Consider the following 16,567-nt stretch of genomic DNA (forward strand, 5'->3'; position numbering starts at 1 on the left):
TAATGTGTTCTTTCCTAGCTAAATGTGCAAAAAATAAACAATATAATATGAATGTGTGAATAGATGTAAATGTCTGTGCTGGCATTCATCCTACAGTTGATATTTTTTTCATTTATCTGCATATTTTACACATGTGGAAGTATGAAACAAGAGAGAAGGAAGAGTTGCAGTGATCTTACCTGGAATGCAAAAGTATCTTCCTCCGCTGCGTTCATGATGTTACAGATCTGTTGAGAAGGGAAGAGAGAGAAAAAGTTGACGATAAAATATCTCACAAATGACGAGGGGAATGGATTGTGGTTTATTCTATGTATCTGAAACCAAAGTAAACACCTGTATGCTTAAAATAATAAAGTCACAAGTCAGAACAACATGTAAATGAGGTTAGGTTTAACCAAGAAGAAGAAGAAATGGGCTTTTGTTTACACATTTTAAAGGGATAGTTCAACATTTTGGCAAATTTGCCTACTGCCATAATCCCTATAGTCATACTGTAGCAGTAGGTTCATTACTTTTAATTGTCAGTGCATGCTGTTTTCAGATCAGCAGGGCAGAGACGTGAGCTGCTCAGCTAACGCAACACAATCATACTATGAAATAATAATGTAATATTACGAGGCGGAGTTGTTTTAGAGGCAAATGCGTAGCCGGAAATACATTCCAGACACGGCTGCTGGGCGGAGTGATTTCAAAAGCGCAAGTATTTCTAAGTATTTGCTTCATGTGTCATAATGTTACATAATGTTACATGATTATTTCATAGCGTGGTGAATGTGCAGGTCACAACTTGTCCACAAGCGTTTTGGAGCTGTTGGATTGTGTATTTGATGAGTTTGATGATTTGATGTGTTAGCTGAGCAGTAGGCAGTAGGCGAATTTGCCAAAAATGTTGAATTGTCCCTTTAATGCTCCACAGTTGAATCAACTTGCATCCAAAAGCATTAGTGTCAGTCTGACATTTTCATTTTTGCACTCCACCTATGTAAAGGTGACTTCCTACACGATGTAGGAAGAGGGGGTAGAAAGGCGGAGGAGAGGAGCATGGAGTTGAAAAATGAGGAGCAGACAAAGACAACGGAAGGACGGGATGAAATGAAGAGCACAGACGGGACGAAGCAGAAGGAGGGATAGACAGACGAGTGGCAGCAGGCTCACTGGTTTGGGGAAAAAAGCTGCGTTTGTAATTAATTACATTGGCTGAAGAAATTACAATTATACATCACGGCAGCGTGCGGCTGAGCACTTTTCATTTCCACAACGGTGTGCACACTGACAACTGTGTAATAAGGCCTAATGGCGTTCTGCTCCGCCGACCACACAAAGCTTCCTGTGAAGTTGCTCTGAAGTTAAAAGGTTTTTAGAGGACACTGGTTTTGATGAAGGTGTTCGCTTTTAGAGATGTTTTGGTCGGATCCAGCCTCGCTCACTGATGCTACCTTAGAATTGCCTGATTCTGAAAATCATGTAGTTGCTTTGCTACAAACTAGTCCCTCTGGATTTTAGTTACACAGCCAAGAAGATGAACTTGCTGAAACCTACCTTAATTTACATACAGTATATTCTTAAGTAACTGAGATTGTTAAAATATAGAAAGATAAAAGAACAAACTAATAATCATAACGTAAAACATTGCAGAGACAGGAAATGTGTTTTGATGGGATTGATCAGAAGCCACAAGCCTGTGCAGTCATTTATTAAAAGGGATTTATCTCAGCTTTCATGATGTTTCCAGGAAGCTCCGTAAACCAGAGAACGAGGCGTTTTGGTGTCAGTGGGAAATCAAAGCATCCTGCCTAGCTACAGTGTTTATGCTCAGTTGGGTCTCGATGCAACAAGGATATTATAGTTTTAAAATTTCAGTTTAGTATTAGTTAGTTCAACAAGTGATTACCTACCTGTGGGTCGTACTCAAAGTCGTCCCATGTTGAGCTGTGGAGTTTTCTTCCTGTAACTTTAGACAACTCTAAGAAAACTAAAACTAAGCTGATGTTATCAGTTCCGTTTAGTTTTAGATAGTTTTGCATTGTTCATTGTGATTTTTATTCAGTTCTCATTTTTGGAAAAAATGTTTTTTATTTTTATTTCAGTTTACTAAATATTTTTTTTACTATAATACTATAATAACCCTGCGATGCAATTGAAGTGTTTGATGTGATTCATGTAATTCCAAGTGTATGATAACATGTTTTCTACCTTAGAATTGCCCTAGAAGTACAAATAAAAATGTCTGAGGCCACTGGAAGTTTGAGATATTTTCTTGTGATATGGTTTAATTTGTCAACGTTGTATATGGTGAGTTCAAGGAACCCAGTGAGACTGTTTGCCTTCCTTCTGTGGTGACAAATTTCTCCTCAGCTGGTGAAGATTAAGCCTTAACATTTGTTTTTACTGTAGCTCAGATCATGTTTCTAAACTGGTTTATGTTCATACAGAAACCTCCAGTGTTCAGTGATATGTGCAAGCCCTTGTAAAGATTGCCAAGTTTTTCTGAAATATTGCATTTCAGTCCTGAATCTTGCAACAACAGTGATGATTTCTGAAAGACTGAGACCGGCTCACAGTCTCATATCATCACCCAGGTTGCTGTTCCTACAGCGTTTAGAGCTGATCTCTCCCCCTGGTGAACAGAGCAGCCTCAGTTTGTATTCAACCTGCCCACTGACCAGTCATTCATTATTCATTTATTGTTTAATTCATGCATGTTTTGGCTCTGGGGCGGCTGAGCCTCTCGCAGAAAGGTCACGTGTTCGATACCTTCAACAATCGCCGGTGCATGTGACCTGCCGCGGTGTCCTTGAGTAACTCATTGTTAAGTTAACAATGTAAATGTGACACGTCAATGCTTTAAATTTAAATCTGATTATACTTCTCACACTCATCTGCTTTGATTTAAGGCCTTTCCTCACGGTAACCTTAGAAAACCATGACATGATCCATACACAAGACTGAGGGGGCAGGATGATGAAATACGCTGCTACAGCTCACGAAACACGGACACTTTAAGATGACTTATGGAATATTCCTTTTAATTTATCCAGACTCAAAAGCTTTGAATTTTACAATTCAAATCTCAGCTGCTTGAATTATCTTCTGAGCTGAAACATGACACATCAATGTCATGTCACAGGGACTTGTTCAAAATTAAAAGGGAACTATCCAAGTCCGGTCACTTTTCCGCTGTGTTGCTAACCCTCCTCCCGCCCATGTGCATTTGATTTTAAGGAAGCTGGCGAGAAAGCAATCAATAGAGCGATAGATAACAATATTTATCATATACGCGCTACGATGTGTATATTTGTGTAGTCTTATCTGTCATAAACAAGAGATTACAGGTTACGGGGCGCGTTACGTTTGTGTGGCGGTGCCGCAGAGACGAGAGCTGGGACACCGGGTCAGAGGCTGTGATCTTACAAGGTTGGTTTTCAGCCAAGAGAAGCTAGGTGGAAGAGCCTCAATAAGTTACAAGTCATTTATTTAACCAGCACTATTAATCTGAAGCTGCTTAATTTAGGTAAAAATCCTGCATAGTTCCTCTTTAACTGAGTAGACAGGACAGAAGACACTGACCAGTCCGGTCTCGGCGACGTAGGTTGGTAAACCGCTGATCAGGGCCCAGTGATCAGGTGGAGGATTCCTGTGCATGAATAAAAACACAATATCATCATCATCATCATCATCATCATCATCATCATCATAAACCACAAAGGGAACAAAATAATGGTGCGATTTATTTCTATACTTGGTGTCATCCCACTGTGCCAGGGTTAAATAAATATTATGGAATATGAAAGGCATTAAAATGCAAAACAATGTTTAGTCTATGCAGGTGAGATTGTTGGATCATTATGCAGAGACATGTTTGGATGGTTATTAATGTTTCAACCAGGAACAGTGTTTGATATTAGACTTGATTTTTATTCATAGTCTTTATGCTATGCGATGCCTGGAGTCTGAAATTGCTTCTTTCTTTTTTTTACTCTCTAATTGGCCATAATGGAGATGTCTGCAGGTGTTGGAGAAGATGACACTGGGACTGGACGAACTAAATGTCTGTTGTGACTCACGCTATGACTTTGATGTCCTCTTTGCCGTGGAGGATGTAGTCGATCAGTTTGTAGAAGATAATTTCCTGTTAAAGACAGACAACATGAACGTCAGAGGAACATTTATGTGGACAGGATATTTCGAGTAAAAATCAGTTTCACATCGCAGAGAGCAATCTAAATTATTAACTGCACCAAAAGGTATGAGCTCTTCTGCTCAGTGCTTTTTCTGTTTAAATCCTGCAGACAAACAAACCAACATTATAAAATATAACCTCCTTTTCTGAGGTTACTACGAGTCAAAGCGTCTCACTAGTGGCCTGTTGGTGGTGCTCAGAGGAAGGTCAGAGAACCACAATAAAAACAGGAAACACAGTAACAATTTGCTCACCCTGCCGTCAGGGGTTTTGGGACCATCGTACGGAGGAACTTCTCCCATCAGAACGGGCCACAGGTCAAAGAACTCCTACAGACACAGAGAGAGAGAGAAGGGGAGAACAGAAGATTTAGATGCAGCACCATCCTGCCTGGAAACGCTCGGCTGCCAGCAGCCACTTAGGAGCGTTTCATATTTTTCCCCTCTTGTCTTCACAAAGTGCACAGTTTCCAGGAGCAGGCTCAAAGCCGAGCTAGTACTAGTTTTTGTTTATTCTTTAAGTGCTTTATTCATGGATCTCAGTATTGTTACCAGACAGCCATCTGTGCAGGCAGACAACATGTGTTTGTTCACAGATAGCAGGTGTCGGGAATCAACCGGCAGCTGCTTGTAATTAGATGACAGCTACAGCCAATGAGTGGAATTCATGTTGGTTATCACGAATTCACGTGGACGGTGCGACGCTGATCAGAAGTTTATAGTGTGTAACGTTCACTGACAAAAACTAAATTACAACAAAGGAACTGCGGAGATTAGACAAAGAACGCCCAGAGGAGTTTCTGAGAAAACATCTTCTTAGAGGATGAGTAGAGGGAAAAAAAATTACAGAGACCCATCTCATCAAAATTCATTTGGTGTGGGAGTACAACAGAAACAGAAGCACATAAGTGGAAAGCAATGGGTGCATTTAGTTTAAATTTTCTAAATGTGTTTATCTTTATGAGCAATAGTTCTTTTTTATTCAAGATGTACCAGATGTTTTTTTTAATTTTATTTTGTGAAAGCTAAAGCTCCATAAGACCAAAAGCTGCCTGTTGCTCTTCAACTTTATATAACCAGGGAATAGATCTGAGGCACCAAATCATCTTCATGGGACACTGAAGCGCTTTGATTCACGGTTTTTGTTCGTTTTCCAGCTTTATCCACCGACTCTGGGTGTGTATCTATGGCAACCCACCTTGGTCTTGGTCATGTCCAGCAGACCCACAGAGTAGCGGTCACAGTTGAGGAAAGCTCTGACTGTGTACAGGGCCTTGTGGAACTGCCTCTCTATGTCCGTCAGCTCTTCAAACACCTTGCTGGCCGACCACAGCAGCACCTGCACCACAGAGGAGGAGGAAACAACAACTTTATGCCTGTTTGTCAAAGTCTTTTATCCACTCTGCTGTCCGACTGCTCAGCTAAACTATTTAATCTGAATCCGTACAGTATTTGTATTGTGTACTGTGTACTTTTTATGTATTTTATCAAATTCAAATTCATACATTATACAACTAATATTAGAGCTAGCAGATTCTGCACACAGCTGCAAACCTTTACTTTTCTTTCTGTGTTTTTATGTGTTTTGTGTTATGAGCATGTGGTGCACAAGCTGCCAAACGGAATTGCCCTTTAAGGGATTAATAAAGTTGTCTTGAATCTTGAATCTTGAACAGCAGTTGAGGGAACTGCAATCCCATTTTACAACATATTATCCGTGCAGCTGTATGTGCTTTTACTAATTTACTCAATTTCACTAGATATGTCGCTTTATCTTTGTCTTCCCTCGATGCAACCTCACCTGTCCCCTCCTGGTCTCACAGTTGTGCAGGTAGCTCAGGTGGAAAACTCTCAGGATCAGGTTGGCAAAGTTCAGGTACTTGTTTAGGATCTAAAAACAAAAAAAAAACAGCACATAGTCGATATGTCAAAAGCTGATGATTTACAACTTCAAAACATCTCTCATTTAAGACGTACACTGTCTATCTACCACTGAAGAGGCAGAACAACGCAGCAGATGAGCTGCATGAACACAGATACAAAACTGACTCTGCAGACTGGAAGCTGCTCCTGTGGTGAACGGTTTTATGTGGCTTTTATTCCACTGCATCGTCAACGATTACTGTAAAGTTTAGCAGACTGAGTTTTATTATGTCATATCACTGTCTGGCCAGGGAGCCAGTTAATGATACAAAAAAAGAAAAGTTTTGAGAAGTGACATAAAACAGTAGGTAAAGGGAACATTTGTGAAAACTAAAAGGGAGATGAGTCCTCTTCCTGCTCTTGTTTCCTGTTTTTAAAGCTTTTTTTAAGACTCATAGTGAAACATGGCTCTATAGAATATATAGAATATATAGAATATATAAGTTCATGTGTACTTAAGACGACCAGGGGCGTATCCAGACATTTTTGATATGGGTGGCCCAAGTGGGGCACTGACTTACAGTATGGTGGGGTGGCATGAAGCGTGAGCATGAGTGCCTGCACGCACACGTTTCGCACTCATGTATGCATGTGCTCACGCAAACACACACCCACACAGGTTTTGGCCCGACCCAGTTTTGTCTGCAAAACCATAACTACTTCAATTACTAACACTGCAAGAAAAATAGGGCTGCCCCCGACCAAAGATTTTCTTGATCGATCAATAATCGTCATTTAGGGCGGTTAGTCGACTGCTCATGGATCTATGGATCTGCTCAGTGACCCTTCTGTGAGACTGACCGCCGGTGAGTGCTTAGGGACAGGGCTCACGGCAGCACCCGCTAATCGTTGAAAACAGCAGTGATACGTGCTTTTACGTCGGAGTCTTCAACCAGAAACGTCTGTAACAACATCGGAAAAAGTTGCTTTTGACCCAAAAAAAAGAAAAAAAGGGGGGATCTACCGTGCCGTGTAAAAGAACAAAAAAACTGACAGCGAGTGAGTGTCATGACTTCCCTTCAAAATAAAAGCCCTATAGCCTTTCATATACAGTTCAGTCATATTGATTTTGACTTGATTTTGACAAGACATGGCTCCAAATGTTTTGTCTTTTTTCTGCGACCAATTGACCAATGAAATTTTTGTTGACTAATGACTTTTTGGTCAACTATTTGGGGGCAGCCCTAAAGAAAAACTAGACCTACTAGTCAAAATACAGGAGTGGCAAAACACAATTGCGATAGAAAACCTCAAAAATGTATTCTTGGAAAAAAATTTACTTGACAAAGCCAGTATAAAAAAATGTATATGTGACTCTGACTGCTATATCAGATTTCAGGACGGCCCCTCCCTGAACACGCCACTGAAGATGACAGCGTTGCTGTAGATGTTACCTCCTCATCCCTGGCGGTGAAGCTTGGCCCGTCCAACTTGTTGATGGCCATCATCACAGCCACCATATCTTTACCGTTCATGATGGGGATGGCGAGGACGCTCTTGGTCTGATACTCTGTCAGCTCGTCCACAAACTCGCTGTAGTGAGGGCTCTGTGAGGGGAGAGACGGAGAGAGGAGTTAATTGGACTTAATTACCAGGCTCTTTGTCCCCGCGCCCCTCACGACCTCTGATGAACACACCACTTCTCTCCATAAATGCTGCAAGCAAAAGGCTCTCCATTATCTATCCACACGCTCACGGCCCTCTCTGCTGCACTCCACCTACTGCTCCTCCTGTACAGCAGGGGTCATCAATTGTGTTCCTCTGGGGGGGGGGGGGCAGAGGAAGAGCGGCTCATTAGCTGCCAAGGAAGAACAAAAAACTTGCAGAGAGCTCTCCCCGCCCCATGGGGGACCGGGATCGGTGACAGCCTTGATTTAGGTAAAGTGAGGTTTTTCTTCAGATGTACCCATCTCTTTGTTTGGGTTATGTTAAAAATAGAAAGAAACATACACTTGAGGTGCAGGTCAGGAGTCAGAAAGTCGATGCAGGCTGAGAGAGGAACACAATTTATAGGCTTTTATATAGACTGCATGATTCAGAGCAGCACAGGAGGGAAAGGTATTATCACTCTACTATTTTATGTATCTACCTTTTTCCAAAAACCTAACGCTCACTCACAGGAGAAAAACTCCTCAAAATCTAAACATTTGCATCATCTCCAACCTCCAGTCTCCACCCTCAGAGATTTTAATGCTGCTGCTGTGACATGCAAAGTAGGAAACCCTGAACAGCACCGACAGTAAAACCTTCCTCTTCTAACAAGCTACTGATATACAGTATACTGTACCCTGAGTGTATTAAAAAGAGATTTTGTGGGTTTTATGTCCTTGTGTTTAAGATAAAATGTTAGACAGAGAAGGATGTTAAGACGGTCCCAAACTATGTTACGACCTCCCACTGCACATCAGACAAGCCCCCTCCACTCGTCTTAAAACCCATTTTGATTCCTTGGCTTTCAATCCAGCATAAGACTCTGCTCTTGTTTTAGTGTTTTATTAGTGTGACTGCTGAAGCAGTCACACTATTGTTCTTCTGTTTGGCCATTTTCTTCCGCCTTTTTACGGTCTTCTTCTAGTCCTTCATACTTTGTGCTATTTCAACAATTCATATATCAAAACGTGCAGCTTTTTTTGAACTTTATCGGCATTACTTTTCTCTTTTTAACTATTTATACTTTTTCAAATATTTAACTTTTTCACAAAAAATCTCACATTCATCAAAGTCTCAACCTCTCTTCTTCACAACTCCACTGTAGTGTAGGGGTTAGGGTGGATGTTTGCCAACCCTAAGGTCACTGGTTCGAATCCAAGGGAAGAACTCTTGTTATGTTATGTTGAATTCTGCTCTCCTCCCCCGCCTTCAATTGGTTACAGGTGTTTGTTATCTCCTTGATTACTCGTACCAGTTTGCAGCACATAATCACATTACAATGAATGACAACAGTCTTGAAAGCAGTGTGCTCTCTGTAGCTGAGTGGCAGAGTAAAGGTTTAGTGATCATATGGTCATGGGTTCGATTCCTGCCTCAGTCTTTTCACTTCATTGCTTGACTTTTGATTCCAATTATTCAGCTGTCATTGGACAGTCTTTGATTCCTCATAGTATAAAGCTCATTGTAACTCAGGTTCTCTGTGGCCATATGGTTAGTGTGTTAGGTGTTGTGCTATTTCAACAATTCAAATATCAAAACGTGCAGCTTTTTTTGAACTTTATCGGCATTACTTTTCTCTTTTTAACTATTTATACTTTTTAAAATATTTAACTTTTTCTGCAAATTAAACTCTAGACAAATTATTTTCTCCAGTTTTGTAGCCACACTTGTCTTCTGGCTAAAATTCTGGTCAAAAATGCAAAGAGACTTAGATAATAATTTAAAATATTTTTTAAATGCAGCCAGGGAGCTCTCTGCTCTCATTCAGCCCAATGCTGAGAGTTCTCCACAACATACCTATGTCTGTGCTCTCTGTGGCAAAGTGGCAGAGTAGAGGTTTATTGATCATGAGGTCATGGGTTCGATTCCTTACTTTTTTTTTTAAGCAGAAGCCAGTGATCCTCTTATCAAAGGTTTTCTTTACCCCTCACATACTGTCTCTGTCTGCAGCGGTTCAAATCTTGCCTCAACAACAATTACAGTGAATTATTTTCCCAGTTGTCCTCTGTTGACTTCTGATAACTTGCTTCATGTTGAAACTGCTGCTCTCAGCCTGAAATTCACAGAAATTTTCATTCTAAGTCATTCAAGCTTGACTCTCAAGCTTTCTTGATGTTGACAGTGCAGATCATTAACAGACAACAGTCTCTGCAACTGTGTGTGCACCGTGGCCTAGAGGCAGAGTGGAAGTCTAATGACCATGAGGTTGTGGGTTCGATTCTGACCTTGTTCAAACATTTGTATGGTGATCACTGCTTGCACTATTTGCTAATTCTGCAACAGCGTTCAGTTGCTGTCAGCAGTCACACCATTTCCATTCTTGGAAATGCTTTTTCTAGTTGTTTTTAACATTGTTCTTTTCTATTTTATTTTAATGTCTTACATTCTATTCTTATTTATGTACAGCACTTTGTTCAGTAACCCTTTAATTTACAGGCCATTGATTACGCGCTTATGTCAAGAAATAGTCAAGAAATAACAAGTAATTGCATAGTAATGTCAAGAAATAGCCTAGAAATAACAGTCAATTTCATAGTAATGTCACGTTTTTCATTAAGGCAAGAGTTTACACATGCTTTTTATGCTTTGAATTTTTTGGGAAAGGCCAGAATTTTTCTCCACCAAGTCCTTGCAATTGACTGATATTTCTGGGCTATTTCTATGCAATCAATTGTTATTACTTGGCAAAATTTCTTGACATTACTATGAAATTGACTATTATTTCTTGGCTATTTCTAGATATTATGACGCAATTGTTGTTTCTTGGCTATTTCTTGACATTATCACATAATGAAAGGCCTGTAAATTAAAAGTTGTGGCTCTTTTTAAAGTGCTTTATAAATAAATTCGAGTTGAGTTGAAACAGTAAAAAGTATATTTTCCCATGAAGAGTTGACCCTCAGCCATTGTTGCCTTTTCACATCAGCAATGAGATTTTAGCTGCTCTCAGACTCATAATATCATTAGGTATGAAGTGGTGTTTTTTTGCTCCCTGTAAAGGCGTTGATGTGAAGTGTGGTAGTGTAGGTCACGTAAGAGAAAATCACTATGAGGGGGCCCGGGTTGATCCTGGATCAGCTCTGTATAGAAAGAGCTTACAAACAAACCTGTTCCAAAGATCTGGGCAGTTTGACAGCTTATTATTGGGTGACCTTTGACCCCCTAAAGCCCAGAGAGAGGTCTTCATCCTGCTTGTTATCCTCAGCTGAACCTTAGCATTGACCTTTACACAGCGGTTCGACACTTTAGAAGCACACCTTGCATTTTGAAGAAAAGAAAAAAAAGAAGAAATGATATATTTATAGTATACACATCATTCATCTGTGCTGCTCTTTATTATTTAACATTTCCAGCTGGGAAAAAGTCAAATGACCTCATATATATATATATCAAAATACAGCCTCTGCAGGACCTGTATAGTATTTGTCATTGTAGGGCAGTGTCAGAAACGGAGATTACATTATAAATATGCAAATAATTTAATACAGTCCTCCCTGGATAATATAGCCTCTAGGATTATTACACATTAACTCATTAAGGGGATTTCAGGGTGTGTCTGCTCTGCCCCAGTGAGAAATAAATAAATAAATAAATAAAGTGAAACAACGGCGTAACAGGATAGATTAAAGGTGTGTTATTGTGCTGAGTCTGTGAAAATGGCTCAGGGCCTGCCTGACCTCTGGGAGTAATCTGGGATCGCTCTAATTCAGGACAGATTAACCGGCTTCATCTGCAGCATCCTGGGCTCTGCACCTTCCTCACACGCACACGTCCACATGGGACCACACCTCGAACAACAATCGGAGCCATCGCGACGCTGCGTATAGTTGTGTGATTATTAAATTCATTTTGAAGGAGAAAAGGATGGGTGAAGTAGGAGAAATGAGGCCAGCTGTTGCTCACTACATAATCCCAGTGAAACATAATCCCTACTTTATACCTACAAGAATCCTGACTGGATGACCGGCCTGCACTGGATTGGACTGGGATGGAAATAGAGCACGCGCACACACACACAGAAAGAGAGGGAGAGACAGTGATTCCCGGTCTCTGCACAACTCTGAAAGACCATCCTCAGTGCATTAGCATCATAAAGTCAACCAATTATATGGAAACATTAGCTGTTCCTCTGCACTGACTGAGGGGACTGAGGCTTGGAGGCTTTGATATCGTTCCAGTCGCCACATTTCCCGTCGAGCTTTCATGTATTTGTGTGAGACTGCGGCGTGACGGGCGAAGGTTTGAACAGCACGGCTCACAGCGAAGGCACACCAGGCCGGCCTGGCAGTAGAACCAACAGATAAAAACCAAACAGGAGCAATCAAAACGGTTCTGTTTCGTTAGTACATCAGCAGCCGAGCTTTCTAATCTCCCATGAAAAGATGTGACTGAAGTGATAAAGAGGGAAGGGGGGGGGCTTGTGATCCATCAGTTATGTGGAGTGGGCTGCTGCCGTACTGAGTGTAAATGTCACAATAACAGTTGTTGGTAAAGGAAGGCGAGTGGGGGGTGGGGGGTGGGGGAGAAGGTGATGGCTCTGTAGCAGCATGACAAACTTGTAAGTGTACATGGGAATAAGCTTGCCAGCCATTTTCAAATGTCAAAGGTATTGGCTGTAATGAGATTGAACTGGCTTTGGTTGAAGGGAATTAGCAGCAGCTCTGACACTGTGGTGACACGTCGCCCTCTGGTGGTCAAACACGGGCTGAGCAACAGTGGACAGATGGTGACACCACAGCAGTGAGAGATTCAATTGTTTAGAGAAATAGGCCGATTTTAAATAGAAATTATTTTTAGAGATGAGTTAGATCCACAAACTGATTTTTTCTTTCTTTAAAAACTTCTGATCTGTACTGGATTGATTTTGACTCGACAGGTTTCAGTTCTCTATGTTGTAGTAGCACATGACTCCTGTTTAATGAACTTTGTGTTATATTTTATGCAAGAGTTGTGCTTTATAAAAAAAAGTTATCGTTGTCATAACACGCAGGGTGACAGGGATTCACTGATGAAAAAGGAAAAGTCCGCACACCAGTGAAAGCTCCAGAGCAAGGGGACAGGGATTCACTCCCACTAAGTTTTTCATATTAAAAATATACTCACACTTTAAGTTGGTTTGAATTGTATATTTTTTCTGAATAATTTATTCTTTTTTATTTATTTTTACCTTGTTCACTCATACAAACCATACTCTTACTAGTTCTCCATGACCACCCACACTGCAATATCTTTGACCAAACAACATGTATATATAGTTTTCTACTTGTACATAACAGTAGCCTACATATCTTTGTTTTATATATATATATATTTATATTCTTGTACATAGTAAATCCTTTATTTTATTCCTTATTTATTTACGCATCCTGTACTTTACTACTGTTACAAGAGTATTTCCCACATGTGGGATCAATAAGGAGTCTTACTGTTTGTCTTATGTCTTAACACACAAATAACAGTGGAGTACTACTGTCCAGATTTTTTCTTTGCCACTGAACGTGTTTCTAGCTGGGAGCAGGTGATGGTGGTTGTAGCTTCAGCCATCTTTGTCTTTATATTACAAAAGGTTATAATACTTCCTCTATGTGGTGCTACAGTACGTCTTCAAGGAAGATTGGACACAACGGTTATTAACTATTTGAAAGTGACAAGATTGGTCAGGGCTATCTGGTTAGCATGCTAGCTGTAGAAATAAAGATGGAATAGAGTCACAACTAGTTAATAGAATAAATTTTACGCTGAAGTCATGTTTCTTCTAGACTGGGTAATAAACTGTGTTTTTCTTGATTTTATTGTGGAAGTATTTATTTCAAGCCAGCTTAAAGTAACTGAGAGGAAGAAGTTTGCCACCAATTTACATACAGCTAGGTTATGTTAAATGGATACAAAAGAGGTCTTTTTGTAATGGATATTTGAAATAGTACCATGGTACCGATGCTCACACCACTATCAGATGTAGTTTTCACAGCCATATTGACGGATGAACCTTGAACACCACGTGTGCGGTACCTACCTCAGACGCAACAGGGATATTGACCATCTTCTTGGTGGAAGCCACATGGCCAACGATGCCCATGTCCAACGGGTACACGATCTCACTGTCAGGCTGCACCAGACAGTCGTCGAACGCCGCATCTTTATGGACGTTGAATAACCTGCGGGTAAAGAAAGGAGAGGACAATAGAAAAAAGAAGGATGATAAAATTATAATGTGCTTTTTCACACAATCCCAAGTAAAACAGTTAATCCGCCTTTCAGACAAAACTCAATCACCACAGAGAGGGAATGCAAATGTTTCTCAGCACTAAACAATGCACCCGTAAGCAAGGCAACTCCATTCAACAGGTGTTTTTGTAGCGAGCTCCTTTCATGGGCATGAAAATGTGTAATTGCATAAATAGAAAGTGTACAAATCTGGGATACTGTCAATGAACAGTCTGTGATTTAAATGAACTGGAACTGTATGAATGTGAGGCAGTGTGCTTCTGAAAAACAACATCTGTGTTCATTAAATATGCTCCCCTGTAGATTAGCCTGGAAACATAGGCAATGTGCTCAAACCTGGCAACGTTACAGAAACGTTTCCTCACCAGGTAACAGCGAGGTGGACGAAATGCAAACATGAAGAGAAAGCAGTGTAACTTTGAAATAGTATGAGAGGAGAATACGTTTTGATTTTCTCCTTTCATGGAGAAGCTGGAGGAATGTGTGCACTTCATCCTCACACAGAAAAAACTAGCAAAAACAAATGTGCAGTGACCTTGTTGCCAGCTCGGCCACGCCGTTCCTCTGCCGGTACATGAAGAGACTCATGCGGTCGGCCCTCATCATGAAGCTGAGGTGTCTCATGAGGTTGAAGATGGACTTCTCCATCTGCAGGTTGTCCTGGATGTCGCGCACCAAGTCGAACATGACTTCGCTCTCCTCCACCGTCGACAGCTCGTGAAACTGGGAGACGTCCAACGCCACCTTACGGTTGCCGTCCAGCAGGTCGGAAATGACCTTAGGTCGCATGAAGACGTCATAATACTGCTTGGCGAATTCTGGGTTGGCGTCCAGGAACTTCTCCGCTGCTGCTGCATCCACCATGGCTGCTGCTGAAAGGACATTTATAGACATGACAGTTTAAAACAGATGGTAGAAAAGTTCTGGGCTGGATGTTACAGTAGCAGGTCAAATTAAAAAGTGAGAAAGAGGTTATGGAGAGTGCCCGCAAAATATCTTCTTTCATCCAACAATTGATTATTAATTACTTTGCAAGTCACTTAACCTACAATGATCCACAAGAAAAAAAACTCCCATTTGGAATTGTAGTTGTTAATTATGGACAACTGTATAAATCAGGGGTGTCGAATTAATTTTACTTCAGGGGCCATATACAGTGCAGTACGATCTCAAATTATGATCTGGGCCGGACCAGTAAAATAATAGCATGATAACCTATGAATAAAAAGACCTTTGAATTTTCCCCTTTGTTTTAGTACATTATTAAAGGGACAACAAGGAGTTTGTATTTGGTTATAAAAAAGTCTCATTAATGTGGATGAATCTATGTTACCACTTGTTAATGGGTCCATTTTCGATAAATATATCATTTTGTCTTTATCGTTATTTTGTTATTATTATTAGTGGTGGAAATGCTGGGCTCTTGTTTCGGTTTCGCGGACACTGCCCGGTGATTCATGGGAATAACGCCGCTGAATCATTGTTTATGGTCGGGACTACGTCGGTATCTGATTGTCTTCGAACCTCCGACTTTCGTTCTTGGTGAATGAAAACATTCTTGGCAAATGTTTTTGCTTTCGTCCGTCTTGCGCCGGCCCAAGAATTTCAGAGGCTCATGGGAGATGTAGTGTTCGCTTTCCAAAACTCCTCATTGTCCCTTTAAGATGTTTACAGTTAATGAACTCTCCTTTTATAAAACATATTATGAACGACCTAAAATTTCTTGATAAAAAAAGGGAAATTTCAACAATATTATGCCTCTTCTGTCTTCTATGTAATTGTCATGCTTGGCAAATTCATCCTGAGGGCCGGATTGGACCTACTGCCGGGCCCGCGGGCCGCATGTTTGACACCCCCGGTCTAAAGGTTTCACTGTCTTCATGAGCTAGCTGCTAACTTTGTCGAGTAGGTACTGTAGCAATGATGTAACAGTGGGTTACTGGTCACTTGCAAAAAAAAACAACAACAAAAAAAACAGCTGGAAACGGTGCTGATGAGAGCACTCACACTGAATCCTACAGTACATGTGCTGTGAAACCAAAAGAACGAACTAAAAGAGGCTGAAGAAGCTCAGCAGAGCTGCAGAGTCAGAGGATAATTCTCTGCTGTCCATGTGTGTGACTCAATATGTCCTGATCAAAACTGTCCCTGGTTATTCCCTTCAGTAAATATTAGTTATCTCATACTTTCCTATAATTATCCCTTCTGGCTCTCAATACACCGTTATGTAGTAATGCCCAATGTTCATCACATGGAGACTCATCAATAAAGCTACAACTATCACAAGGTATTCATGTTATATAATGTGTTATGATGTGATGATATAATAAAGCACAGTCAATGTGAATGTCCCATAAATTAAAAGAAGCCCTCCTACCTGTGTGAGTTCTTGTATTGTCTCCAGTAAAGTGTATAATCCCTCTGTCCTACTAACCAAGTCTGCAGGCGCCTGAGAAAAGAAAAGGGATTACCAGGATGGTTTTAAATGGTCATGTGTGAACATAAGCCCGCATCCAATTACAACGCTGGGATTACGATACCTTCCCATGTTTATTGACACAACCTGGGATTCCTGTCTCTGTACTCACTA

General features: G+C 40.7%; 1 protein-coding gene across 2 annotated transcripts in view; it reads right to left on the reverse strand.

Annotated features, from left to right (window-relative positions):
* The window catches only part of pde6a (phosphodiesterase 6A, cGMP-specific, rod, alpha), a 37,946-nt gene extending 21,455 nt beyond the window's left edge, over window positions 1-16,491 (reverse strand). The window contains exons 1-10 of one of the 2 annotated variants that reach the window (XM_085789258.1): window positions 16,355-16,491; window positions 14,513-14,846; window positions 13,766-13,907; window positions 7,497-7,649; window positions 5,981-6,070; window positions 5,378-5,518; window positions 4,435-4,509; window positions 4,065-4,129; window positions 3,568-3,634; window positions 180-227 (exon numbers count right to left, since the gene is read on the reverse strand). In XM_085789258.1, the coding sequence (XP_085645384.1) occupies window positions 180-227; window positions 3,568-3,634; window positions 4,065-4,129; window positions 4,435-4,509; window positions 5,378-5,518; window positions 5,981-6,070; window positions 7,497-7,649; window positions 13,766-13,907; window positions 14,513-14,841 (1,110 nt within the window). In that variant the 5' untranslated portion in view covers window positions 14,842-14,846; window positions 16,355-16,491. Of the gene's footprint in view, window positions 1-179; window positions 228-3,567; window positions 3,635-4,064; window positions 4,130-4,434; window positions 4,510-5,377; window positions 5,519-5,980; window positions 6,071-7,496; window positions 7,650-13,765; window positions 13,908-14,512; window positions 14,850-16,354 lie in introns of both variants that reach the window. The other variant, XM_085789259.1, reaches the window with a different exon arrangement.
* Between the last annotated feature and the right edge of the window lie 76 nt (window positions 16,492-16,567).

Source organism: Trachurus japonicus, chromosome 10 (assembly GCF_045865225.1).
Source record: "Trachurus japonicus isolate A0001 chromosome 10, Traja_1.0".
Classification (NCBI taxonomy): domain Eukaryota; kingdom Metazoa; phylum Chordata; class Actinopteri; order Carangiformes; family Carangidae; genus Trachurus; species Trachurus japonicus.